General features: G+C 40.8%; 1 protein-coding gene across 6 annotated transcripts in view; it reads right to left on the bottom strand.

Moving 5' to 3' along the window:
* SCAPER (S-phase cyclin A associated protein in the ER) overlaps positions 1–21,428 on the bottom strand; it is a 319,884-nt gene that overhangs the window by 196,783 nt on the left and 101,673 nt on the right. For all 6 annotated transcript variants that reach the window (XM_039912274.1, XM_039912273.1, XM_039912272.1 and 3 more), the window contains 3 exons: positions 16,449–16,530; positions 14,411–14,563; positions 13,436–13,543 (listed from right to left, as the gene is read on the bottom strand). In XM_039912274.1, the coding sequence (XP_039768208.1) occupies positions 13,436–13,543; positions 14,411–14,563; positions 16,449–16,530 (343 nt within the window). The remainder of the gene's footprint in view (positions 1–13,435; positions 13,544–14,410; positions 14,564–16,448; positions 16,531–21,428) is intronic.

Here is a 21,428-nt window from a genome sequence, read left to right on the forward strand (position 1 = left end):
ACTCTGTAGTACTGTACTCTCCCAGGCGCATAGCTCATAAATGACTGATGAGCAACTCCTTGTATTCTTCAATGGAGGCCATGAAAGTCAAACCATCTGTCATCCTCACCATCGGCTTTAAAGCATTTAATCATCTTGTCCCCTCCTACCTCAACTCACTAATCTCCAACTACAACCTGGCCCGCCACTTCGTTCCTCTAATGCTAACCTGCTCAGTGTACCTCGACCTCACCTACCTCGCTGCCAATCTCTCTCCTATATCCTACCTCTGGCCTGGAATGCCATTTCTCCTCATATCACACAGATAACTGCTCTCCCCCACTTCAGAACCTTTTTGAAGGCACATCAACTCCAAGAAGCCCTCCCTGACTAAGCCCTCCTTTCCTTTTCTCCCATTCCCTTTTGTGCCTCTCTTGTTTGCTCCTTCATTCATTCTCCCTCCCAACCCCACAGCACATATGTATATATCTGAAATTTATCTATTTATATTGTCTGTCTCCCCCTTTAGACTGTGAGCTCACTGTGGGCAGAAATGTGCCTGTTTGTTGTTACACTATACTCTCCCAAGCACTTAGTATACTGTTTTGTACACAGTAAACACTCAATAAATAAGACAATGAACAAATGAATCATACCATTCCTTATGCTGCTGCCATTCCTGCCAAGTCTGAGAGTTTTTCTCCCACCACCCCCATCCCAAAATCAGACCCACAACAGGCTGTTTTAAGCCTGTCAGGTGGCAGGACAGAATCCCAAAGAATGGAAGGTCTGGCCATTTTAAGTATGAGACCATCAGATGGAGGTACAGATGATTGTTTACCTTCTTCATGAAGAGTTACAAGTCAAACTGCTAATTTAAAACCCACAAAACCATAAAAAAGTTAGTACAAAGAACTCCCACTTTGGAGGTTAATAAAAAAGTTGTGGAGAGAATAATCCAACATAATCCTACCCTGCTCTACTAAGAAAGTAACATAGTGACTTTTTAAAAAACCAAAAAACCCTAAGTGCTAGTTTCAATTACTCCTAATAACTGGCCAACACTGAAAAGTGACCAAAATCTTTTCATGTATTGGTTTAAAAACATAGAAATCCCAACTGAAATCCTCAATGGAGACACTATATCTCTCATTCCTTTTGTACATTTCCTCACGCATTTTGTTTTCTACACTTATCTGGCGGTCAAGGCAATTGATGATGATGATGTTGATGATGTTCAAGAAAAGAAACAGGCCAAAGACATAAAGGGCACTGCAAGAGACACCTGAAAAATAACAGCACTGAAGTGGACCGTCTAATCTATTGACCAGGGTTTTCTAGTCTAGATATTTTAATGGTATTCTTATTAGAGACTACATCACACAGTGTATCTACACATCCTCTAGACTGTGAGCTCATTGTGGGCAGGGATTGTCTCTCTTTATTCCTGTACTGTACTTTCCTAAATGCTTAGTACAGTGTTCTGCACACAGTAAGAGCTCAATAAATACAACTGAATGAATAAGCTTACAGTAACAGACATTCTTGCAGTGTGTCTGTGAGAATGATAAACATACAGAACATGCTCTGTTTAAAAAAAAGATCAAAAGACATGACTTCACTCTAATCTTTATGATGAATTATTTCCAACAAATACAGTGTGAAGAAAACACCAAAAACTTGAAAGGTTCTGTTTTCAAAACTGGGAAGCAAAGTTGAGCATCATCGATGTAAGCCATGTATCTTTCAATTCCCTAAATCTTCTGGAATAAATCTGAAGTGTTCCAGTTTTCTCTGGCAGACTATTAAGGCATTGATTGGCAGCAAGAATTCATATACAGCTGCATGACAATTAAATCCTTATGCAAGTGATAAAGTTATTTTGGTCATAAGACTTCAGCAATGAATCATTCCACAGGTGTGAAATAGACTTTTGTGTTGAACAGAAATGCAGGTTATTTACTCAACCACTCTGAATGATAGCCAGAGCAAAATGAAGTTAATTCAATGCTCAGAAAGAGAAGGGGCCATCCTTCTGATATAAGGTGACGGTCAACCAGCCGTTCCTTTGCCACTCAATGACAACAGAAAATACTCTATCAGCTTTTTTGATAGTTGGGCATGATGAATGAGGTAAAAGCTTGGATCTGCAGATCCTGATGTGCTTTACCTGATCTACTCTAATGACTCAAATAGAAGTACAGAGTTCAAAAAGCTTATTCATTTATCATCCTCTGAAGGCCCACAGTAACCTTAGGGTGGATTTTTTTGTTGTTGCTTTAAGTATTTGTTAAACAATTTTTTCATGTTGCCAGCACAGTATTAAACACTGGGATTGATACAAGTTAATCAGGTCGGACACTGTCCTAGCCCACATGGGGCTCAAGTCTAAGAAGGAGGGAGGAAAGGTATAATAACAATGATAATAATTATGGTATTTGTTAAGCGCTTACTATATGCCAAGCACTGTTTCAAGTGGTGGGTAGATACAAGGAAATCAGGTTGTCCCACGTGGGGCTCACAGTCTTAATCCGCATTTTACAGATGAGGTAAGTGAGGCACAGGGAAGTTAAGTGACTTGCCCAGGGTCACTCACCAGGCAAGTGGAGGAGCCTGGATTAGAACCTATGACCTTCTGACTCCCAGGCCTGTGCCCTATCCACTACGTCATGCTGCTTCTCATCATTTGGGATGGCTTCAAAACAAGCCCCAAACTAACTGAGGCTTTTTAGGAGAGGATGTTTCTCAGAGTTCTTAGATTTCAAATACGACAGCTTGGATTAACATCAAACTTCTTCCTTAGAACTCACTTAAAATAAGACCCAGGTAATAACACCTTATATCATAAATAACTGTCATTTCTTCAATATGAAGATCAAAGGGGAGGATTATCAAAAAAGACAGTTCTGGCACCTCTCAGGTGTGAAGTAAAAAGTAAAATGCAGAGCTCATATAGTATTAAATGACACCTTTGCTCTGTGGTCATAGCTGTCGTACCAGAGCAGTAAAAAAAAACCCTTTATTCAATCATTCAACTATTCAACTAATATGATCAGTAGAATGGGTGGTTTATTATGATGACAGACTGAAAAAGGTAAAAATCTTCAATGGGCAAGGGGCCATGATTGAAATCTAAAAAGTCATGAAAGATCAATCTAGAGGGAACAAGGGATTGCTGCTAAACTCCACAATGCTAGGAGAAGTACGACATGCAATTAAGCGTACATGTGGAAGATTCAGAGCAGCAAAAGAATCTTCTGACCCAGCAGGATGGTAAGCATATAGCATTTATCACAGGAATTTGTGCAGGTAGAAAGGATCAGCCCATTCAAAAGGGGTTTAGAAGCTTGCATGAACAAGTGGTCCGGGATGAGTTACTAGAGAGAAAGTTTGTGACGTTGAGAGAAAATGTTAGGCACGCAAGATGAAATATCCTTGAACATTACCCATGGAGGTAAGACAGAATTCTAGCCTGGATGGACAATTGGTCTGAATCAAATGGGGCACTGCTTCTGGTTTTAGGTAAAACAAACAGGATGGATCTGAGGGTAATGTGACCTGACGTCTTGAAATGGATGGGCTTATCATGAATTTTGTATTTCTATTTCATAAGCCTAAAAACCTACAATGGTCGCCTGACAGAAGGAGGAAGAAGGAGGGTGAAGAGGATGAGGAAAAGGAAGAAGTTATCCAGCCTCTTCTTTGTTAGAAGCAGCAGTAGCCATCGTCACCACAGTCACTGGGACCTTAGAAGCACAGGCCCTTCCTAGGTCCACCAAGTTCTGGCTGTGCCAGAAACCTGAATTCTCCAAAGGGCCCGGACAACCCAGTTGAACCTGGCTTCTGATCCGGCTTCACCACTTGTCTGCTGTGTGACCTTGGACATGTCACTTCATTTCCCGGTGCTTTCATTACCTCATCCGTAAAATGGGGATGAAGACTGTGAGCCCCAAGTGGGACAGGGCCTGTGCCAACCTGATTACCTGGGCTGCTGCTCGGATCTGACGGCAGTGGCCCTAATGACGGCAGAAGCCTTGGTGACAGTAGCTGTGATGAGGGGAAAACACTGTCCACAGTCCTGGCCTAGAATGGGCCATTTCAGCTCGAGATCATTCTCTCTGCGACCACGACAGGGACGGAAACGCCGGGGGTTTCGGTGGCCCGGGAGAGGGAAATTCAGCCAGGGCCACTGTGGCCACTTGATACCATTTGGAACCTGCACCAGCACAACCGACCTGTCCAAAGATGGGACACTGAGGTCATGGCCACTTCTGCCTAGGTGGTGAGAGAAGCAGCTTCGCCCTTGTCTCCCATCTTCCTCTCTGCCTTTCTCTCCCATTCTCTACTCCCTCACCTTCTCTCTCTCTCTGCCTTCCCTCTCTGCCCTGACCCCTTTTTAGTTCTTCTGAGACAATTTTTTCTCTGTGTGGTGTAGCTTCATTTAGATTTTTGTAATAATCACACAACCTGCAGTTCTTCAAGATGTGTTTGCATTTTTATACTCTTTAAAAGGCTACGTGGCATACAATTCAGATTTCCTAACCATTTATTTTCTTTTGGGTCTATTTACATCCATCCCTGTTTTTATTGGAGACATTTAAACTTGGTGGTTCATACTGATGTATATATAAAGCACTTGATTTTATTTAGGAGTTGACTTGGCAAATTTTAAAGACTTCTTGAGGATCGGCCATCCCACTTCACTCAAAAAAGAAAATTAAACTATTGCAACAGAAGACTGAACCAGAGATAAAAGTGCCCTGTGCTAATGTAGTTAATCTGATGGCAATAAATCTTTGTTTACAATGCACCAATTCTGCTGACTTGGCATGAGACTAAAAGGCCTTCCTTTGAAAGAATCTCCAAATTAAGATGTTTAAATTCCTCTCAGCTGTGAAATTGATAACTACAAGAGGAGAAACCTTGTATAATTTTGGAGTTATTAAATGACCTTTGCTAGCCTTCCATATTCCCTTTCTTTTGCTAAAAGCACAGGGTCGTTTAAAATATGGAATTAAGGGCATAGCACCTCTGACTCACTTAGTGCACAGCACGGATCTTCGTAACGAAAAGACTGGGCATCAGATGGCCAATTCAAAAAAATAGTGTTTGGATTGGGGTTTTGCAAACTTGGAGAATATAAACTTCTTTTTGAGAGGAAAACTAAATCAATTTGTTCTATTTTACATCTGAAATGCATTTGTGTGGGGAAATATTAGCTTTCTTCTGATACCCTGAATTTTGAAGTTCACAACTATTATACAATCAATACTTCAGTCCTTAAAGTGAAGGGATAATATAAAGAAATTAGGAAAATAGAAAAGTCTGCAGAAATAGGAAATTGTGCAGAAAGATTTTTTTTAAAAAAGAGATTACAATAAAACAGACAGGAGAGGAGGCGGTTTTGGACCCCAGAAATACAGTTTTATGGCTTCAGACTTTTCCAACATACCAGATGTGTGTTTTCCACCGATTGTATGAGAAACCTAGTTGCCAAAACAATTGCTGCTCAAAGAAAGAAAGGCTGGGGTCACCGTGTGAGTCATATTACTGGTGGAGAGCCCTTTCTCTGATTCAAATGTGCTGTTCGAAACTGAAAAACTAGCCACTGGATTTCAGATCGAGTACCTGATAAAGCCTTCAGTTGATAGGGCACTATTCAGAGTCAATTATTCTTCTACATACAAAGCAAATCAGGGAATCACAGAAATGAGAGAAGGAAAATACTCGACCCTTCTATTCCCACTGCCAATGAAGAACTGCTTCCTACCATACACCTTCCACAATAAACCTTTTGTTTGTTTTCTTTGGGTGAAAGCTTTACTGTCCAAATTTCATTGAAATAATGAATTTTACTGCTAGGAAACACAAGGATTTTTGGGAATGCTGGCAATACATCACTGCAAAAAATCCACAGGAAAATGCAGCATCTACTACATTTGGAGGAGGAAGGACTCAGTTTGGACTAATAGGATGACCTCATAACCTGATTTCGAACAATTGTTCCCTCAAATGCAAAAAAGAGCAGTTGGAAACTGAACTTTACAATTAGTGCAGCTTCTTCATTCACTTGTTGTCAAAAACCCTGGCACTCATTAAATAATTGAGCAAAAGGATTTTACTTGATTCTGTTTAACATGTTTTTTGTCATGATTCATTCTATGATTGCATACAGCCTCATTAATTTCATCTAATAAGAAAATCTATGCAGATATTGTTCATTACTGTAAAGAATTCTTGCTAGCACTAAAGTATGTTAACAAATACTTTTTAGATGGAGATTATGGTCCAAAATGATTAAAAAGTTGGCTGTGGGGCAGGCTCTTTTCTTGGATCTAATTCTCATTCAAACAGTTGAACAACAAAGAGACTCCATATTAATCATTATCAGTGTCCCCTGCAGTCACTAGCAAAAATGAAGTCGGGATACATTAGTGCAAATTTAATCTGAAGAAGTGACATAGCAAAACAGAAGTTAAGCTTGTGTTTTATTAACAATGTATTTTTATTCTCCATTCTGAATAAACAAAGAATCACAAAGCTTCAGAGAAACTACAGCAACTAGTATTTTTATGAACTGCAACAGCCTTGGGGGAAGAAGAGAGGTGCTGTACATACGATTAAAAGAAGAGAGGAAAATAACACTGAACAAAGTCAACTGAACATGAATTACACTGGTACCCCTGAACAAGTTTTTAATTCCTGTCTGGAGACGTTCCTTGAGCAAAATGGGTTTTGAAAAGTTAAAAGCTGTGCCCACTGAGCATTAAAAAGAGATGCTTTGGGGGCAACGAACACATATGCCTCTTGAAAAGAGAGTAAATGGTTAACAGGAGAGGGTAAAAAAGAAAGGTCAGGTGAGGATAAGTGGGGGGAATCTTTTAAAGCACACTGTTTTTTTAAAGCACACTGTTTTTTTAAAGCACAGGAAGCAGCATAGCCTAGTGGAAAGATCCTGGGAGTTAGAGGACCTGGGTTCAAATTCCATCACTGGCCAGATGACTGACCATGGGCAAGTCATTTAACTGTTCTGTGCCTCATTTTCCTCATCTGGAAAATGGGGATTCAATAATTGCCCTTCACCAACCCCAGTACTTGGTATAGTGGGGTTGGGCATAATAAGCATTTAACAAATACCACAATTAGAGAAGCAGTGTGGCCTAGTGGATAGATCATGGGTCTGGGAGTCAGGAGGATATCTGGGTTCTAAATCTGTCTCTGCCACATGTCTGTTATGTGACGTTGATCAAGTCACCTCACTTCTCTGGGCCTCAGTTATCTCATCTGTAAAATGGGGATTAAGACTGAGCCTCACATGGCAGATGGTCTGTGTCCAATTTTATATCGACTTCAATGCTTAGTAAAGTGCCTGACAGAGTAAGTGCTTAACAAATACCATAAAAAATTATTTTCACTATTGTTTTTTAAATCTGGCTGATAAGTGGGACAGCATTTGCACTCATGACAGCAAGACACTGCTTCCTAATTATGTTGTTTCCTCTCCATCCATAACCCTACCATGTTGACTCAAGCATTCATTACTTCTTGCCTTGACTTCTGCATCAGCCTCCTCGCTGACTACATTGCATCCTGTCTCTCCCCACCCAATCTATACTTAACCCTGCTGCCCGGATCATTTTTCTGAAAAACCACTGAGTCCATATCTCCCCACGCCTCACAAATCTCCGACGGTTGTCCATCTACCACCACGTTAAACAGAAACTCCTGACCGTCGGCTTTCAGGCATTCAATCAGCTCGCTCCCTCCTCGCTAAACTCAATGCTCTCCTACTACAAAGCAACCCACACATTCTGCTCCTCTAACACCTACATACTCATTACACCTCAATCTTGTTTATCTCATCACCACTTACCCCTTGCCTCTGTTCTTCCTCATGCCTGAAACTTCCTCCCGCTTCATATCCAACAGTCCACCACTTTTACCACCTTCAAAGCCCTCCTAAAATATCACATCTCCTACAAGAGGCCTTCCCTGATTAAGCTTTTTATTTCCTCGATCAGCCCTTTCCTCTGCATCGACTCTGCACTTTGATATTCACCTCAGCTCCAAAAAACTTATATATTCTTGTACTCTACTAGTTCCCTTATCCCTGAGCTCTTTTAATATCTGTCTCCATCTGGTGGGCAGGCTTTGTGTCTATTGACTCTGTTGTACTCTACTTTCCCAAGTGCTTACTGCAAAGCGCAGTACACGGTAAACACTCAATATGCACTATTGACTGATAGAATGAAGGACACCACAGACACAAAGAGTCATTCATAGGCACCCTTTACCCAAATCTACCCTTCATCCCTGAGGAGGCAAGGTAACACTCAGAGAGACACAAAAAAGTATATATGAGGAGAAAATGAGTACGTGGAAGTCAAGAGGATTCCTACTTGCTCTCTTAACAATCAGTCAATGGTATTTAATGAATGCTTACTGTTTGCAGAGCACTAAAATAAGCGCTTGGGAAAGTACAATGCAATAGAGTTGGGAGACACGATCTCTGACATCAAGGACCCTACCTTTCTCGGAACCTCTGACCCCATCCACTGCCACCTTTTAAAAACATTTGCTCCCACTCCCCTGCCTCTCTTACCACTACCTTCCACCTCTTATTCTCTGAAGGTTCCTTCCTCTCTGCCAACACACACTCAAGTGTCCCTTTTAATTAAAAATGCCTTCTCAGGATCTCACAGCCTTCTGCAGCTCTTGCCCCATGAAGCTTCTTGAACAGATTTTAGACACCCATACTCTTTATGCTCTCTACTAACTCCCCTCTTGTTCCCTACAATCAAGTTTTAGACATCTTCATCTCAGTGAGAAGCCCTCTTTAGGGTCTAGCAATGACCTCTTCACAGCCAAGCCCAATGAGCACTACTCTGCCCTAATCCTCTTTGGCTTCTCTGTTGCCCTCGATACTGTGAACCACTCCTTCCTTCCAGGAAACACTTTCGGAGAGTGGTTTCAACGACATGTACTCCTCTAGTTTGCCTCCTACCTCACTGACCACTGCATCTCAGTCTCACTCATTGGCTCTTCTTCCCCTTCTATCCCCTAAATTTGGGTACTCTAGGCAGCATGCCTGCTTTGTGGCCTTGGAGAAGTCACTACATTTCCCTGTGATTCCGTTTCCTCATCCAGAAAAGAGAGATTAAAGAGCTATTCTTCTTCCCCCTTAGAATTGGAGCATCAGTCGGGGCAGGGACTCTGAATGTTTCAACTGCACTGCATCCATTCCAGAGCTTTACACAGACTGAAAACTACACAAATACCAGAATTATTAATATTGCTATTATTATTATTATGTCTCTTCTATGTCCCCTATTTTTCTCTTGCTACAGTCAGTCTTGGGGTGCTTATCCACTTAACGTGAAGTTAGCTACCACCTCTACACAATCACTCCTAAACCTTCCCTTCCAACCCCAACCTCTTTACTAATCTACATGCCGCATTTTCTCACACCTTCAAGACGGCTCCTAGTCTATCTATCTAAAACTTAACTACACATACTCCCTCCTGGACCTTCCGTCTGTTGTTTGTCTGCCGATAAACCCATCATCCTCCCTCTCCTGGAAGCCCAAAACCTCGGAGTCATCCTTGCATCCTCACTGAATGCTATGATGCACATTCAACCAACCGTTAAATCTTGCTAACTCTATCTACAAAACATTTCCTGGCTCCATCCCTTCCCTCTGAACCCACAGGGCTTCCACCAAGGTGAAAACTCTTGTCGCATCAGTGCAGAAAAAGACTATCTTTTTACACGTGAACAATGTGGAAGGGCTTGTTACTGCACATCAGCCACATCAATCATACACTCTCACTGCTAAAAATCTCTTCAGCTTTAGCACCTTTGATCATAGGAGAGTTAAATATTTATTAGATTATGTTTATCTTAAAAAGTCACCAACTTAAATCATTAGCTCCTCACAATAGACACACCTATGAGAACCTATCAACAAACTGAATTTCTGTAAACTGCATTAAGCCAAACTGAGCCTGTCAAAATTGGACTATTTTTGTAGAGTAGAAATATCAATTTAGTACTTTTCAAAAAAGTTAAACTTTCAATAGACATATTTTGATGTTTTTCTAGGGCAAAAATTAAATTGCCAACTCAATTGTTCAGAATAAAAGAGTGGTTAAAAACACACGCGCGCGCACACACACACACAAACCCCCCCTCCCCCCCAATATCTAGAAGTAGAAGTCCACTGGCAATGAGACCCTGAGCTATGGTTTTGACTGATCAATTAACTGGAGATCAGAAAGCCCAAATCTAAATGTAAGAAGCAGAATGATAGACAGAGTAAGTTCAACTCAAACTGAAGAATGATGGCACGAAAGACAATTATGGCAAATTTAAGAGTCATAAATCACCTGATTCTAAAAATATTTAAATTAAGAACTATGCTGTCCATGAGCAATCTGTTTAAAGCTAAGCTTCTGCAAATACATGGTTTCCATAAAAGATTTATTGAAGGAAAAGCAACTGAGTGGGGATTCCCTAAAAATCAAAATCAAAGGGGAAAAAGGCAAGGGACAAGAAGCATTTTTTTCATTGCTTTCTAAGTTGCTGTCAAAATTCAGAGGTTTTTACACTTCTCCCACCTCAATACCAACCCTTAATTGATCATAGGGTCAGCAGACAAATCATTTAAATTCACTGATATTACTATATTCTTTCCAGATCACAAACTTAAATTTATCTGCTAGTCACCTAATAAGCTTAAGTATTTCTCAAGGTGAAAACCAAGGCTTTTTTTCAAAATCTATATTAATTTGAAACAAATTAAGATTCTGACTGAGGTAGATGGTCATGCACGAACCTTGCTCTAGTTAAATTTAAGAAAATTGTCATCACCCTTCAGGAGCTCCTTACATAGGATATTTCTTCCTTCCCTCACATTTAAATGAAAGCACTATGAACAAGAATCTCTAGACTTATTATTCCCAATGGTGGTGGGTCTTGTACTAATATAAATATTTGTTACTTGACTTGTGAAAGTTCTTTTCATTCTTATAGTGGGCTAGATCTAATTTTATAGTTTTAACAAGACCAGGAAAAATAATATTACATGGTCTGTATCTGTACAGTATGAATGTTTAATTAAAGTTAACAGTGTTTAATTAAAGTTACTCTTCTAACATGTATCTCTGGCAGACAAGTCATAAAATATGTAACACAAAAAACATAAATATAGAGCAAATTTCCCACTTTTAAAAGCATTTACTTGGGTATTTAGAATCTGTTTTGATGACAAAGATGAAATTAAACATGCACCAAGGCTTTCTGTGATATCTCAAGTAACACCAGAAAAATTCTCAGGTCAAATTACAATAAAAAAACAAGACAATAAAGCTTTCTTTCTGGGCAGCTACCTATTATGCTTAACAGGCTTAAAACAAAATGTGTCAAAGATCAAGAGTAAGTTATCTGAAATGTCAAGTGCATAGGGTCAAAGGTGCAATTTTATTAGGTCAGAGGTGGCATAAATAAAATCTTACATGTCAAAGAAGAAGGGTCACAGACAAGGTGTATATAATACAAACACATCACAGATGACAAGTAATAACTTTAAGTAGTAGAAGTACGGTCACTATAGATACCTTTATTGATTAAAAACGAAACTTTTCAAGGCGTGACTATAAAATAGGCTTACCATATCAAATAACTCACTCTTACATTGTAGTGGATGCTCATCTTTAAATATTTGTAGAAGTGAAAACTGAGGATTAACTGAACGAATTAAGTGATTACAACTTAAAAATATTTTTCAGCTGAGTGGTATATCCATCTAAAATAACATAACCTTGCTCCTCATTTACTAAACCAGAACCTACAACAAAGATGTCCACGGGAAAGGCAGAGCTCACTCTACCACTGGTTACATCAAGATCCTTTCCATAGTAGCTGCTTAGGTAAAAAGCATTCCATTTTTAGAATTTATCATCAGCATTATTTTTATTCCTTTTGGCAAAATACTATTATTTTTTAATAAGGTGTCCAACATGCATTTTTGAAGAGGAAATGACAGCCAAAGAAGAGTGGACAAGGGAGACAAATATTTGAATTGTTCTGGGGAAAAACATCTAGGTCCTAATCACTTCATCCCTGGATAATGGCAGAAAAATTTTTTTTGGCTTCCTATCCTCCAGCCTCTCCCTTCCTCCAGTGGCAAGAATCATCTTTAAGCTTTTATTTCTTTCATCTTCTCCTACTAGGAAGCATGAAGTGAAACTTAGTTGCCTCAAGGATGAACTGAAAATGCTTTAGTAACCTCTAGCTTCAAACCTCTCATCAACTGTCCCGTGAACCACTGCCATTCTCCCCCCACCACCAACTACACTTACTGAAGTGTCTACTGTGTGGGACACTATATGATGTGCTTAGAAACATATGAAAGCATTAAATGATCAGGTCCCTGACCTCAAGGATGTCAATTTCTTGTGGGAGTGAAGCAGACTATAAATGCCAACTGTTTTGTAGGTAAAAGGGTAAGATCTGAATGTGAATTATAAAAAAACCAAACGATCTGGGTCAGGGAGAAAAGCCACTGCTGCATGCTCTGGGTGGCCATCCATTGGGTAGTCAGTCACGCTGCCTCCCTGGGAGCCTGCCCACACTGGCTCTCTCTCAATCAATCAATGGTACTTATTGAGTGCTTTATATGTCCAGAACATTATCCTAAGCCCTTGGGAGAGTACCATACAACAGAGTCAGCAGGCACATTCCCTGCCCGTAATGAGCTTACAGTCTAGAGGGAACTTCCTCTACGCTATGCCATACTGCTTTCAACCAATGTAGCACATCTTCCACATTCTCCCATTCTCCCGGAAAGGGTAACCAGCCACTTGGCATCTCCAGGACTGGCTCTTCTCCACGCCACCAAGGAGATTCCGTCCTGGCCTAAATTCCATCTCCCCACCGGGAAGGAGAAAGACACCCTCAGCTTAAGGCCTCCATAGAGTTCCAGAAAGACTGGTGGCTGCTCTAGTAACTGGTGTGTCCTGAACTCTGAACCCTAAGGAGCCTGAAATTCTGCTCCTCTTGCCACAGTCCCCTACTGACTTTGTTTTCACTTTGTGCATTTGTCTGCGTTGTGTCTTCATGTTTGATAATTCCTGACATATTAGATTGCAAGGCCCCCAAAGGACAGGGCCAATGTCTAAATCCCGTGTGTGTATTCCCTCAGAGCACAGTACAGAGCTTTTCATTCAGTAAGTGGCTGATAAATATTTCTCCTAGGAGAGTTTCTGTGTTAAATGATTTCTGCCTCAGAATAGGCATAAATATTTCAAATCAATGCTAAGTTTATTGACATGATACTGTTCTATGACATGCTTTTGTCTGTTTTTTAGAGTTGGTTTTCAGAAACCATAGGCTATAAAGAAATCTCGATTCACTACTGAAAAGGGAAAGAAGTACAACAATGAAAGTAGCACATACCACTTCTTCATCTGAGAGCTCTCGTCCTTGGATACTGCTATTTTCTCTTACGGCTTGCTGGTGTTTTTTTCCTTTAATGTGGCTAAAAAGATACACCTCTGAGGAGATCTAAAAACACAAAATATTGCATATTAAAAACTGAAATATGACAGGGTTTATAAATTGAATGAATTAACATGAAAACGGGGTGCTGTGGATAAGGAATGTGTCTGTTGTTGTAATGTACTCTCCCAAGTGCTTAGAACAGTGCTTTGCACACTGCAAGTGCTCAATAAATCCGACTGAATCAATGACAGAGCTCCAAACATGGTGAAAAAGGTGCCATCACTACTTTACCTAAAGGAATCAGGTATCTTCAGTGATTACTGCTATTCTTTTTTTTTTTTAATTAGTAAGACTGTAATCATGCCAGAGAAAAATGCATTACAACCTAGTCAGAGGAGACTGGACAGCAATTAGTCAGTCTAAACGAAATACTGATACTAATGGTTCAAATCCCGATATTGTATGAATGAAGAATATCTTCCTCATGAAAAACACTCTTTACTAGTGATACCCTTCCTTTTCCCTGAAATATTACATAAAATATTTGCTACATAAAATCACTGGTTCTGATTACTGATCTAGGAATAGGCATCACTAGAGTGATATTATTGTGACTTTTGAAACCATGCATTATTATATGTGGCTAACTTTTTTTGTACTAAATTTTTTAGTAGAGATCCTGAAATAAATATGTAGATCAAGCAGTCATATTTACCGAGAGCTTATTATGTGCACAACGCTGTACGAAGCACTGGGAGAGTACAATATAACAATATCGCAGAATTGACAGACATATTTGCTGCCCATGACAAGCTTACAGTTTAGAGGAGAACGATTTGATATTGCTTACACCAACAAAAAACTCTGCTATGATTTTGAAAACTATAGTATAGTGACTATTATTGCTATACTGCAAAATTTGCAACATACCAGAACACTACAAAGTGAGCACTGCTTTTTTCGTTCGTACGGAGTAAGTTTAGGGGCATAGTCCGTATTAGCATGTCTTCCGCTGCTTAACTCAGCTGCCTTTTCTTTCCTTTGTTCAATTTGTTCCATGTGCCTTCGAATGCTTTCATCATGCTGATTAGAAAGGAAAAACCAACAAGCATTAAAATGGTCATCTTCCCCAAATCCTCAAAAGGAATCAGGGAAAAATATCAAGATTTAACGGTTTCAGAAAAATAAAACCTAGATGAAAATTACTGCTGTCAGAAAATAACACTGCATTGTAATTATAAATAAGCACTACATCATTCAGAATATGAGGCCATTATAAATTGACAAACTTGTAAACACTAGCTTATTTTTGTATGGTATGTAAGCTTTTACTATGTACCAGGCTCAGTTCTAAGTGCTGGGGTAAGTACATAGTGATCAGTTTGGACACAGTCCATGTCCCACCTGGGGTCCACAGTCAGTTAATTGATTGAGCACTTACTGTGTGCAGAACACTGTACTAAGCGCTTGGGAGAGTACAATGTAACAATATAACAGACACATTCCCTACCCACAACAAGCTTACAGTCTAGAGCGGGAGAGATACATTAATATAGATAAAATTGTAGATATGCACATAAGTGCTGTGGGGCTGGGTGGGGGGATGAATAACGGGAGTAAGTCAAGACAACGCAGAAGGGAGTGGGAGAAGAGGGCTTAGTCAGGGAAGGCCTCTTGGAGGAGATGTACCTTTAATAACACTTTGAAGTGGGAGAGAGTCATTGTCTGTTGGATGTGAAGAGGGAGGGTGTTATTCCAGGCCAGAGGTAGGACGCGGCGAGAGGTCGGTGGCAAAATAGATGAGTTTGAGGTACAAGTGAGAAGGATTTTACAGGTGAGGTAACGAAGGCATAGAGAAGTTAAGTGAATTCCCAAAGTCACAGAGCAGACAAGTAGGAGAACCAGGATTAGAACCCAGGTCCTTCTGACTCCCAAGCCTATCTGGGTCACTTATATTACACAGTTCTGAATAGAGGTTTCTATTTCTAGCCACATGCACAGACAAACAAGGGCAAACAATCCTGTCAGAAAACTATTTTTTAAAACTTGACCTGGATAGACCATGATGGAAGAACTGGAGAACAGTTACTATAATGAGTCAGTGAACTGGTTATCATGGTTGTGGCTCTGCTCTTTCAAGCTAAATGAAAGGATTGAGTAGGTCATTAGCATTTGCAAGGGAACCAAATGCAACTTCATAGGACTCAATATTTACTAGAAATTGGCTTTAAGCAGTTGCAGATTGGTTCTGCAAAAAGTGATAATAAGAAAAGGGCAAAGAAAAGGTCAAACTGCTTGAAAAAGTTATTTGAGGGTTTTTATTCTGATTCATGAATTTCTGACTGATTCTTGAATTTCACACAGGATGCCAGAAGTCAAATTCTATTTCAATTATTTTCTGCTCAGCCCTGTATTTCTCACAAACTGCAGCTGACCATAATGAGTTGTTTATAGCACTGGAGATTCAGTGAATGAGATTACTGAGTGAGCTTGATCTAACCTCCAAGTAATATTGTTATATAATTCAAGATCAGATATGAGGAATTATTTTGAAACTTTCCTTGAGTTCCTAAAAATCAAACTATAGTACTTCAGAAATTAGGATCCTGAAACGTTTGTCATTTGTCATGACATCTATTTTGTTCATTCAAGAGCAAGTGCTTTCCTTCAGAATTCGACAAGATAGTTTATCTTTCATCAAATACACGTTTACACAATTAAACTCTCTATATGAATTTAAAGTAGAAACAAGGAAGTGGTGCTTGGTTTAGCCTGCAAAAAGCATCTGCAAATATTAGACCTGCAAAATGACTTGAACTTTTCTTTCTGTGGCTGTGAAAATCAGAAAGTACCAGATATGACATACAGAAAAGTTCGCCATTAAGGCCTAGGCCAACTGCTGTAATGATTCTAATATTTTCCAGACAAATTTACACACTTTAAAGTTGAAAGAATACAATACGTTCACCTTCAGTTGAATCTTTTTCTGTAACTCCTCCATAGCTTCTTGTTGAGCTGCTGTTAGGGCTGCCAGTCTTTCTTCCCGATCTCTGTCAAGAGATATATGGATTATGAGTTTATTTTCATGCAGACACACCACATAAATTTGATGGGGTAATAAAGAAATCCCTAATCCAAAAATATGTCTGATCAAAGTAGATCTTTAATAATAATAATAACAACAATAATGGCATTTATTAAGGCACTGAACTAAGCACTGGAGTGGATACAAGTAAATCGGGTTGGATGCATGTGGGGCTCATGGTCTCGATCGTACAAGTATTCTAACACTATATTAAAAAGTGTCACTTAATGTAACCTTATTTCTCTGAAGGTCGTGGTAGATGGCTACTCATTTCATTTTATATAGGACAGTCTTCCACTGGTCTATCCCCCATGCAATACTGATATAGAAGTTAACACCTTTATATCCAGTACTTTTATTTATAAATGCCCAACCTCCTCCCCACCCTTTTGCCTCCTGTCACCAAGTTCTGGAAGACTTGGAAGCAGCACCCCTCTTTACAGGGACCTGGGAGGGAGAGGCAATTGCTCCGCAGTAAAGGGGTGATCAAGGTCCCCTGTGGAACACACTCTAGGTTCTGGGGACTTCTGCGCTTGGGAGAATACAATGCAACAGAGATGGTAAACATGTTCTCTGCCCACAAAGAGCCTACGGTCTGGAGGAGGAGCCAGATGTTAAAATGAATTACGGATACAAGCTGTGGGGGCTGAGAGTTGGGTGGATATCAAGTGCTTACCGGGCACAAATCTAAGTGCAGGGAATACACAGAAAGGAAAGAGACTAGGGGAAATGAGGATTTAGTCGGGAAAGGCTTCTTGGAGGAAATGTGATTTTAAGAAGGCTTTGAAGGGGGTGGGGAGGTTGTCTAACAGATATGAAAAGAGAGGGAGTACCGGGCCAGAGGGAGGACTTGGGCAAGGGCTTGGTTGTGAGCAAAGGAAATCAAGGAACAGTGTGTAGGTTGGCCTTACTGGACCAAAGTGAGCAGGCTGGTTCCAGTAGAAAATCACTGAGGTAAGGTAGGAGGCGGAAAGATGATTGAATGTTTTAAAGCTTATAGTAAAGTGTTTCTGTTTGAGGAGAAGGAGGATAGGCAACCACTGGAGGTCCTTGAACAGGGGGAGACATGGACTGAACAGTTTCTGAAAAAAATGATCCAGGCAGCAGAGTGAAGTATAGACCGGACTGGAGACACAGGAGGAAGGTCAGCAAGGAGGCTGATGCAGAGTTAAAGGAGGAATAAGATAAGTGCTTGGATCAGCAGAGTGGCTGTTTGGATGGAGAGGAAAGGGTGGATTTTGGTAACATTGTGAAAGTAGAACGAGCAGGGTTTGTTGAGAGATTGAATGTGTGGTCTGAATGAGAGGGAGGAGTCAAGGATAATGCCAAGGTTATGGGCTTCTAAGACAAGGAGGATGGTGGTGCTGTCTACAATAATGGCAACATCAGGACAGGGTTGGAGTGGGAAGATGAGTTGTTTTGTACATGTTAAGTTTGAGGTGTCAGTGGGACATCCAAATAGAGATGTTCTGAGGCAGGAAAAAATAAGAGACTGCAGAGGAGAGAGGTCAGGGTTGGAGAGGCAGATTTAAGAATAATCTGCATAGAGATGGTAGTTGAAGCCATGGGAGTGAATGAGTTCTCTGAGGGAGTGGGTGTAGATGGAGACTAGAAAGTGACTCAGAACTGAGAGTCAAGGGACTCCCACATTTAGAGGGTAGGAGCAGAGTAGAAGCCTGTGAAAGAGAGTGAGAATAAGAGATTAGAGAGCTAGGAAGAGACTCAGGCGAGGATAATGTCAGTAAAGTCGAGGTTAGATAATGTTTCCAGGACTTAGGGATGGTCTACAGTGTCAAAGGCAGCTGATAGGTCACAGATAATGAGGATGGAGTAAAGGTTGTTGGATTTGACAAGGAGATCAATGGTGACCTTTGTGAGGGCAGTTCCTGTCGAGTGAAGGGGGTGGGAGCCAGACTGGATGGGGGCAAGGAGAGAATTGGAGGAGAGGAACTGGAGGCAGCAGTTGTAAGTACCCCACTCAAGGAGTTTGGAGAGGAATAATAAGGATGGTATTTGTTAAGCACTTACTATGTGCCAAGCACTGTTCTAAGCATTGGGATGGTAGAAGGCTGATTGGAGTATAAACTGCAGGGAGTCATGGGGTTAAGTTAGGGGCTTTTTAGGATAGGAGAGACATAATAACTATGGTATCTGTTAAGCACTTACTATGTGTCAGGTATTGTAATAAATGCTGAGGTGGATACAAACTGTGTGGGATACAGTCCCTGTCCCACACTGGGCTCACAGACTCAATCTCCCTTTTACAGATGAAGTAATGGAGGCACAGAGAAGTGAAGAGATTTTCCCAAGGTCGCACAGGAGACAAGCGGGGGAGCCAGGATTAGAATTCAGGTTCCTCTGACCCCCAGGCCCGTGTTCTATCCAGTAGGCCATGTTGTTTCTCTGAGCATGCTTGAAAAAGGCATTGGAAAGTGAACAGCTGAAGATGGCTATAAGGGTTTTGATGAGGCGCAAAGGGATGGTGACAGAGGCACATAGGTGGGGCAGGTAGATTTTTAGAGGAGGTGGGACATCTCCTTCTGAAAGATTTTGGGGAAAGATGAGAGAGACATAAAAAGGACAGGAGGCAGGAGAGACTGGAGAGGAGCAGGGAAGATTTTAGGGAGATCACACTATGGTTTCAATTTTCTCAATAAAGCACATGGCTGGTCATTAGGGGCAAGAGATATAGGAGGGGGCAGGAAGGTCAGAGGGTCCATGTACTTTTCATATCCTGCCTCAAGTACTACATCAGCCTCTTTGCTAATTTCTCTGCCTCCAGTATCTCCCCGCTCCAGTCCAAACCTCACCCTGCTACCCAGATCATTTTTCTAAAAAAAAAAAAAAAAAAAAAGTTGGTTGCCCATCCACTATATCAAAAAGAAACTCCTTATGATTAGCTATATAAAGACAGCCTTCCTACTCCTACCTATCCTCACTAAAATCCTACTACAATCCAGCCTGCACACCCCATTTTTTTTTCTTACGGTATTTGTTAAGTGCTTCCTATGTGCCAGGCACTATACTAAATGCTGTGATAATAATAATAATAATTATTATGGTATTTGTTAAGTGCTTACAATGTGCCAAACACTGTTCCAAGCACTGGGGTTGACACAAGGTATTCAGTTTGTCCCACTCGGGGCTCACAGTCTTAATCCCCATTCTACAGACAAGGTAACTGAGGCACAGAGAAGTTGGCTTGCCCAAGTTCACACAGCACACAAGTGGTGGAACTGGGATTAGAACCCATGTGTTTGGACTCCCAAGCCCATGCTCCTTCCACTAAGCCACGCTGCTTAGACACAAGCTAATGTGACTAGACTCGATCCATGTCCCACCCAGGGCTCCGTAAATCCCCATATTTCAGGTGAGGTAACTAGGCACAGAGAAGTTAAGTGACTTGCCCAGGGTCACACAGCAAACAAAATGGTGGAGGTGGGATTAGAACCCAGGTTCTTCTGACCCCCAGGCCCATGCCCTCTCCAGTAGACCACACTGTTTCATGCCAACCTACTCACTGTGCCTCGATCTAGTAGTCTCTCTCACTGCCAACCCCTTGCTCATATCTTCCCTCTGGCCTGGAACTTCCTCCCCCTTCAGAGATGAGAGATCTCCCCATCTTCAAAGCCCTACTACAATAAAAGTGTGTGGGCTGGATTGTAATGGGAAATGAGGGAGGTGAGGAAGGAGAGGAAGGCTCACTGATTAGCTAAAAGCCATTGGTAAGGACTTTCTGCTTGACGTGGAGATAGATGGACAACCACTGCAGGATCTTAAGGAGCATGTGTGATGGATGATTTTTTAGAAAAATGATCCAGGCAGCAGAGTGCAATATGGACCAAAGTAAACAGAATCTGGGGGCAGGGAGGTCAACAAGGAATGTAGTTGAAGCAGGATATGACAAGTACTTGGACAAGTATGGCAACAGTTTGAGTACAGAGGAAGGAGTAAATTCTGGAGAGGTAGAGGAGGTATATAAGAATTGGGCAAAAAAAAGTAGGAGAACAAGGAGAGGACTGTGATAAAATCCCAAGTCAGATGGTGTTTGTGTAAAGACTATGGAGATATTTTAAAAGTTCAGGCCACTGTCTTAGGTAGTCTAAACCACACCATGTCACACACAGCTGCAAGCCAACAAGAGGTCAGCCCATCCAAGAGACTCATCTCTTGATACCTGAACAAGATTTATGAGAAAAATATTTCCAGCCCTTGGGAACCATTGCACCACCCCGAGTTTTTGGTATTATGATGTATTCAGCACTCCGGGCACATTGCCAGGATTACATTTTGCAGCCCTCGATAGTTGCTAATGAAATATCACCCGACTGACATGTTTCCCTTTAGGCATCTGCCTGGAGGCAGATTTGAACGGATGGCTTCTGGACAGTCCTTTCAACTCTCTGATTATGAGTCTATGAATTCTCCGAAGGAGATCGTGGAGGTCTGACTTGTAAATTATTTGAAGATAGTTTAATATCTTGAAATCTACTAGAGCTGAAAATCTAAAGACACAAAGTTTGTGACTCTTCATATATTTCTGATTGGCCATAATGTGATGTACTCTAAAGAACAAGTCAGAGAGTTGAAATTCTCAGACAGAGATGAGGCAATGGAGAATATGGCATTTCTGACAAACCCGAAACTGAATAATTCCAACAGAGACCAGAAGGTTTTGCACTGTGAAAATAATTATACATGTCCTACAAACCTTCCTAAATAATATGAAAATGGATAAGGAAAATGCATCACTTTGCCCCAGGATTAGAAGAGCTGATATACCAATTAAACAGTCCATTTGAAAAGTTTAAAGGAAAACTAACCAAACCCCCCCCCCCCAAAAAAATAGATAAATACTACTCT

The sequence above is a fragment of the Ornithorhynchus anatinus genome, chromosome 5 (genome assembly GCF_004115215.2).
Source record: "Ornithorhynchus anatinus isolate Pmale09 chromosome 5, mOrnAna1.pri.v4, whole genome shotgun sequence".
NCBI lineage: Eukaryota > Metazoa > Chordata > Mammalia > Monotremata > Ornithorhynchidae > Ornithorhynchus > Ornithorhynchus anatinus.